Below are 8,185 nucleotides of genomic sequence, written 5' to 3' on the forward strand. Positions count from 1 at the left end.
GTAAAAAGGACTATCCTCTCTGACAGATTCACCATAAAGCACTGTATAATTTAACAGTCCATTCCTGAAGCAGTAGCTCCGAGGAACCAACAACCACTCCTCAACTTGTTGACAGAAATAATCCCATAATTGGAAAAATCTGGCTGAAATTGCAGTGGAGGTTCTACCTTTGAGAGACCGATAACAGAGTCAATGGGAATCAAAAACACTTATTCGCTGAAAGTACAGTTATTGTCAGGTGGAAGGCTGCAATGTTCATAAACAGTCATTTAGCCAGGGTGGAGGTTAGAAGTGTGGAAGGACACATTCAGAGATAAATGGTTGCAGTTCTGTTTTCCCCTCAGAGAAGGTGTGTGTAAGCGCGCGTGTTTGACCTTAACGTAGTCCCTTTAATTATCTACTGCTTACTTTAAAGAAAAGCAGCTCACCATTGGCCTTTTAACACAATGAGACGCTGGAAGGCTCTTTGATCAACTGAAGTCGTTTCAGGTTTACTGCCTGACATCTTTCTTGATTTTAAAAAGCAAAAGTAGATTAAAGTTGTGCATTAAAAACAGCTCAGTTAAACAAGTCCTTCTCCAGCACAATCAAATATGGCCTAGAGAACACACAGTTTTAAAGGCATGTCCCTTCAGATGACGACAATTTGTTTGTTTAAGGGTCAAAGTTAAGGCACAAGGAACAGTTTGGGCTTCTGTTCTCTGACAGCCAAGAGTTCTGGGAGGGCGTAAGAGAGACGGATGGTAGGAAAACATGCGTGAGGAAAGACTGAAGAAAAATAAGCCTCCAGCTGTGGGACGTTTATGCGAATGACTTCATCCCTGACTGCAAACTGGCTGAAACTGCAGTCACGTGTGGAAATCCCGCAACACCTGTTTCTGTGTAATATGATATTCACCTTTGCCGAGCAGGGAGAGCCTCGTCGAAAGACAAACCTCTAGATTTGCATATTTTCTTGTAAACAGTATGTCGACCTTCGTTTTGTCTGGTGTACCTTAAGAAGATCTCTTAAACTTTTTTTTAATAATTGTTCTGCTTTAAGGAACAAAGAATTTATTTCCTTCAAAATAAAAGCTATGAAAAACACACACCACTGTCAATCTTGCATTAAAAATCTCATCTGATGATCACAGCTTAACAGTTAAAGAGACAAAGAATACTTCCTATAATAGCAAGTTCAGTTGGGTTATATTCTGTAAAGCTTCTTAGCTCAAGTATCTGGCTGGACAGAACTATCCATCAGACTCACCGTCGGCAAAACAAAGGCTTATGAGCTTTACCCAAACAGAAATTGCTAATGCAGAATTTGGTTGAACGCTGACTACTCATGATCTACTCAAAGAAAGTCATCCCAGTGCTGTCTAGCAGAAAATCCCTCTGGTTTGATCAGTGTTATACAAAACTACAACATGTGCAATAAACTGCTCAGTTACATTTGGAACAGTATAATAGTTCAAAACCTTTGTTTGCCTATATATTTTTCCAATCTGTCCAGGACATAAACTTTCACTTGCTGCATTTCCATTGACCAAATAAGTGCACAATTTAAGAATTTGAAAATAAATTCACTTCATGGAAACGTTAATTTCGAAAAAAAAAAAAAAAAAAAAGTTTTTTGACAAAAAGTGTTGGCACTATTATATGGTGACTTTTTGGCCGTATCACAATGGATTCATTTCACAAAACCGCAATGGAAGTCAGATGGTCAACAACCAGATGTTGGCGCTGGTGCAAACCACAAAGAAGAAGACAAGAGGAAGTTGTTGACTGATCATGACAACTTGTCACGTGAACAAACTTATTCACCTACAATTTTATTATGTTTCTTATTTAATGGAAACGTTGCAATTATAAAATTGTGTTTTATAAACATTACTGGAATATTGACAAAGTTTTGCACACATTTGTTGTTTAAGCGCAAAACTGAAATAGATCTCTGTGACCAAGATGTCAGAACTCAGGGAAAGTGCTGGGCTTACGGCAATTATGGAAAAACATTATCAATCAATGAAAATGTGGGTAAATTAAAATAAATATCATTACAATATTCAACACTATCATTAATATGAACAGATTTCCTTCAGTTTATATTAATGAACATTCCAAATGGAACGTTGGTAACATTCCAGTCGCCAATGTTAACCACACGACAACCTAAATTTGATGTAAATATCTAAACTCCATTTCCTTTCAAAGTTTTAAGTTAAGGGGATGGAGTTATTAGAAGTTTAATTACTTTAACATGACAGCTTTCAAAAGTAAGACAGAGGAATCAAAATGACAAGACCGAAGGGATTCGATGGGGAATTTCCATTTTAAAAGAAATACGACCCTAGAACATTTTCAAAAATCAAAACAAGTTAACACTCCCTAATTTTGCCAAAAGGGATTTTTTTTTCTTGACAAACATCTCTAAATACAATATCAAGCTCTGTCAGAGTAAAATTCACATGCAGCAATACCATAATACTGAAATCCATGAAAATAAGCATGTTTTCTGTTGGACACAATAGAGAGGATTACTGTGCAAGTGCATGAATATACTTAATTATAGACTGTAACACGCTTTACACTTAACCAAGAGGTGGAGACCAACACTACTGAGTCAGTTTTGACCAGTTCTGACTGTGGAGAAATGCAGAGCACTCTACTGGATGATTTCAAACAAGAAATTTAAAAAAGAAAACGTCTCCAGGGTCACTGGTGTTAATGAGATTGAGGGCAGATCAAGGCTTTCACAGAACAATTGTGTTCGTGCAAAATCCATATTAGAACATGCCACAGCATAGCATGAGACTGAGAATTTTACTTATGAAAGCTGAAGGGAAAAAAAGAAAAAGAAAAAAAACTGTGACCTGGGATGGCATCAGGAAGAGAAATGCAAAGAGGGGAACGAGAAAGGAAATCACAATGAAACAATGGAGAGACAGTCCAAACAAGGAAGTTTAGAACGCCAACAGGCCTTGAGCCAGGCTAAAAATCACTAACATATATACAACAAACACACTACGGCACACACGCCCACGTTACACCAGTCTCCAGCAGAGAGACTGAACCCTTCTCCATATGTTCCCTCAGCACTGACGAGCCTATAAAGATTAAGTCCCACGCAACTCCACTAAGAGAATAATCTCACAGTGTCCATCTCACAGCAGTTCTCCACCTTACTGTCATTATTATAGCTGGCCCGGTCTCTACTTCTATTTGGGTCCTTCACAAGCCAGATCAAGATTGAGATATGAAATGCAATAAATGCTCTGCCGATGGCTGTTTCCGAGTATAGAACTGACCTCATCTTTAGAGTTAACTCAGTAAGGTCATCCTTATATGGCGCAGAGAGAGAAGACTTTCAGGAAACTGACTTCCCGGTGAACGGGTAAATCTGCAATGCTTTCCAAAAGCGATTATAGTTCTTTACCTTTTTCAGTTTGTCACATTATAGCTGTAATCTTGTATGCACTTTATGTGAATTCAAAGTATCACATTATGATTTTTTGTGATAAACCAACACAAAGCATCAATTCAACTCCACAGAAGGCCTGGCTGTACGTTTTAGGGTCGTTGTCCCGTTGGAAGGTGGATCTCATCCCATGTCGTAAATATTCTGCAGCCTCTAACAGGTGTCCATCCAGAACTGTCCTGGATTTAGCTCCAACCATTGTTTCTGACCAATTTCCTGTCCCCATAGCATAACGTTGCCACCACCATGTTCCACAGCAGTGATGGCATTTTCAGGTTGCATGGCAATTTGCATCTAGGCTTAAAAAGTTCAATTTTTCATCTTCAATGCTTTCTTTTGACATCTTTTCACTTTTGCTCAAAAACCAAATCTGAATCACTAGGAAACATCCTGTCAACAGATTCTCCCACCTGACCAGAGGATCTCGTCATCCCTAAAATAAAGTCAACAGAAAGGCCAGCTCTATGCTAGGATGTCCCCTCGACCCAATGGAAGCGTTGAAAGACAGAAGACGCCTGGCAAACATCCTAAGGTCCCCGTTGGACAATGTCTTCCATCACATGTATCAACCGGTTGTTGAACTGCAAAGCTCCTATAGTGAATGAAGCACTGCTGCATCGTAAGTGCACAAAGGGGCATCAACATAGATCCTTCCTTCCAGCAGCTGCAAGACTTAAGAATCAGACTCGGTGTCAACATAACTGCTGCCCAGTTTCTAATTTCAAAACATTTCTGCTGTCATTTGCATAGATTTTTAATTTCTTATTTAAATACTTACTATCCACTCAAGTCTTCTGGTTTAGGAGGAACATATCGAGGTATACATCAAATATACATTAAGATGTATATTTGATGTATAGTTGCTTGATGATGGCATTTGACAAAATGTAATGTTTATTGCTTTATACGTTTATGACATAAAGCATTTTGAATTGCATTGTTGCAGAAATGTTTGCACTTTGAAGACTTTTTTTCTCTTTAAAAATCTTACTCAGCTGCACATAATCCAAGTAGCTATGTTTAGAAACAGTGCAGTATTATTTATCTTATGTTGTAAATGTGCCCTTACTCTACAGTCTTGTCCTTATTTGTATAAATTTACTTACCTTTGTGTGAATCTCAAACTTACTGCTGTTGCACCTGATTTTCCTCCACAGTGAGATATTAAAGGATATTCCTATTTCTATGTTGTTTTGTTTTAATCTAGCCCCGCTTTAAACTTCCTCACAACTTTATCCCTGACCTGTCAGCTGTGTTCTTTACTCTTCATGGTGATGTTTGTTCACTAATAATCTCAACAAACCTCTGATGTCTTCAAAGGAGCAGCTCCTTTTATCCTGAGATTAAATTTTATGAAGGCGGCTGCACTCGATTTTGTTCAGGTGCGTCAGAATAAAAAAGGGGGGGATGAAAACAAACACTCTTCACAGTTAAGCACTAGTTTGGGTTGATCCATTATACAAAATCCAAATAAAATACAACTAAGTTAGCAATGTGAAAAAGTTTAAAGGATGTGAATACTTTGGCAAAGCTCTAATGAAAGTTGGTCTAAGAAGTCAAGGTAAGGAGGTTTGGCTGAAATAATTAAAAAAATAAAATAAAATAAAAAGACATAGGAAACTGCATTTTAACATATGAACATGGTAACTTTTTCTACATGTATGTATATATAAAAATGTTTTGAGATGAAGGTTACACTACAAACAGCACATTTGTTGGCATACTTCTTTAAAGATCTGAGGTAACTTAAACCTTTGTAACTTTATCATTCCCAGACTCAAGTTCACACAGTTTGAACTGTTGGAGCATCATTCATAAAGCAAAATGGTTTAATTGTCCTGAGAACGAATCACAGCAGACAGAGCTGAGATTTCTGGCCTGGGCTCCTTGTTTTTCAGAGGAAAACAGAGACCAGACAAGACATCTGGTCCCAGATTAGACCTGTGTGTTTAAGACAAGCTTAAGACTCCGGTGGCCTGGAACACTGAGGGGTTCCAGACTCAACCAATTAAGACCGCTAAACTTTAAACTCTGTGCTTACTTTACTTACTGCATGAACCCATGAACTGCCAGCACTGCGTGCATCACGCATGAACATGCACCATCAGGCAAATAGAGCAAAGCACTTTGAAGACGAGATAAAGAAAATCTTTGTCTCTTATCCTTTTGTAGATTCTAAACTTTGAGTTATGAGTTTTTGTGCTTCGCTGTTTAGAACTACTGTACTTTGGCTACCTGTGCCATGTATTTTGCTTACTACCTGAATATGTAAAACAGAAGCAGTCAGGGGAAGACTGGATAAATCTAAACTATAGCTGTGAGAGAAGAGAGGAGTAGGAAAAACAGTGCAGTCAATGGGATTGGGCTTGAGAGTGGAGATCCATCATCTGAATGTTGTTCCAGGGCAGGACTTCAGATCAGCCTGTCCTACCTCCTCTGACTTTACACAAGACTGGATGACTGCTTAAGGTTGCCAAATCCAGCCATTAGCTTTGATGCTTCAGAATTCCTGAGCAAAGTTCATGGAAAAGTTTGGAATTACTATTTAACATTTTCCAGATCTGGGCAAGTACAGAAAGAAAAAGAGGGAAAAAGCCATTTCCAGACTTAATATCCCATCACATTGTCAGAAAATCAATGCGAGATCCACCTCGCTGTTTGTCCATCTATTATCCCAAAATCTGTCCACCAATCCAACATCCATCACCTTGTTCCATCCACCAATTTCAATGTCCACCCATTTCTGTGCTCATCCATCCATCCACTTTATCATCCATCCATCCATGTCCTCTCATTCATCCACTTCCTTGCTCACCCATCTATCCACCCAGCCATCCCCTTCCTCATGCATCCAGCCATTTCCTTGCTCATCCACCCATCCATCCATCCATCCATCCATTTCCTCAACCATCCATCTTACAAACTGTCCAGCAAGGTTTGTATTCAAAGCATGACCTTGACAGAATTCCTGCATTTACAGGAGAAATGTCTAAAACTGGATTGAAAACTTTGTAGTCAGTCTGGTAAACTCTTGGTCACGAAAACTTATAAGAACCATGATGCCCAGAGGAATCCGGGCCACACAGAACTGGTGGATCCCACCCTGGATCCTGGAGAATTGCCCTGGTCCAAGTAACTTAAGTAAGCTTGACTTTAACACGCTGACCTGTCCACTGTGTCCAACTGGTACACCAACACATGCAACAAACACGTAGGCTACTCACTCAGTCTTAACCGGAGCCCAAGCCAGCTCCTTGGAGGCGATTTGTGCAGAACCGAATTCATGCTCCACTTGTTCGGAACCATCAATCCCTCCTTGCAGAACCCTCCTCCTCCTCCGCCGCCTAACAACCAGGTACTTCTCGGGTCTTTGTCGGCGTTTCGAAGCTCCACACGGATCGGACTCTACTGTTTGTTCGGCTGTCTCATTGTTGGGGCCATTTTCATTTCGCTCCTGCTACCACACTAGACGGATCGGTGGGCTCGGGTTGCGTGGTTCAGACCAGCTCGGCTCGGTGTGGAGCACAATGCTGCATGCAGCTCAGATCGCAAAGAAAAGCATCGCTCTTCGCACACAGCAGCAGAAAGTTACCTGAACTAACCAGCGCTGGGGATCAGGGCTGCAGGCTGGACGCGGCGCACAGCGGTAAATAACCTGTTGCAGGAAAAACAAGCAGAGAGCTCCTCGACGTTGGTAGGGGGGAAACAATAAAGCTCAACTGGTGAAGCTCGGTCTGTATGGGAATGATGGGATTTAGAGGACGAAAATCTTGTCCGGTGGCCTTTAAACCCGCAGCTCTGAGGAATGATTTCCTTACAGCAACTTTACGCAAGGCGCACAGCTGAGAGTGAAGCCTAGTTTGCTCTGTGGAGTCTCCGATCGACCATCCGGCTCTCCTCCATTCATTCACACTGACTGGGCTTTCAAAATGACTCGTTGCTTTGTCGCTCTAGTGGCCAAGAGCGGAGGTTCATTCAGGTTATACACTTCTACCCACTGAACATTCAGTTATTCTGTGCACGCACTATGTCTTATGAAATATAAAAGGGGGAAATGGTGAACCTTTGAACTTCACTGTCATGCCAAAATCACCACATATTTAAAATCAATTAAAACCCCTTTGGGCCTTATGAGGATGGATAATTGGAGCAGCCTAATGACCTACAGATTGTGAACAGGTGATGACGATCCTCTCTGGTTGGTTGGAAATCCTAGTGACCAATTTAAAAGACATTAATAAAAGGTAGGCTAGAGATCCCATCCCCCAAAAACAAGTATCCCACTGTAAATATTTGACAGATTTACAAAATAAAAATAAAAATAGAATTAAAGATGAACAGTTTAAATACAATCAGTATTTAAGCTGTTTCATATTTTGCTTACCTGTAAAAGGTATCAACACATTACAGGGTTTTTTTCCCCCTCATATTTTCATTTAAATAATCTTATTTTTTTATGTTTTCATTTAGATCCTATTTAATTTGCCTGTTAACTTATTGTTTTTACTTGTATATTTAGCTATTTGTAGTTTATCTTTAGTTTTTGACAACATTGAAGAAAAGTAAGTGGAGGTCAGCACAAAAAAAACATAAAGCAATGATGGAACGACTAGATTAATATTTGGGCGTTGCAGTTCATAATTTAAAATAATACCACAGAAGCTGGGGGTTGTTATCTACAGATTGTCCATCAGTTTCTCAATGCTAGAACCACCTTTTTTTGTT

The 8,185-nt window shown here is 39.8% G+C and overlaps 1 protein-coding gene across 1 annotated transcript in view; it reads right to left on the reverse strand.

Moving 5' to 3' along the window:
• The window catches only part of LOC106936012 (pleckstrin homology domain-containing family G member 5-like), a 56,840-nt gene extending 49,209 nt beyond the window's left edge, over positions 1-7,631 (reverse strand). The window contains exon 1 of the mRNA XM_015016781.1: positions 6,685-7,631. Within this exon, the coding sequence (XP_014872267.1) occupies positions 6,685-6,766 (82 nt within the window). The 5' untranslated portion in view covers positions 6,767-7,631. The remainder of the gene's footprint in view (positions 1-6,684) is intronic.
• Positions 7,632-8,185: the final 554 nt, after the last annotated feature.

This window comes from Poecilia latipinna, unplaced genomic scaffold (genome assembly GCF_001443285.1).
Source record: "Poecilia latipinna isolate Pla-1442-1.1 unplaced genomic scaffold, P_latipinna-1.0 Scaffold2062, whole genome shotgun sequence".
Lineage (NCBI taxonomy): Eukaryota > Metazoa > Chordata > Actinopteri > Cyprinodontiformes > Poeciliidae > Poecilia > Poecilia latipinna.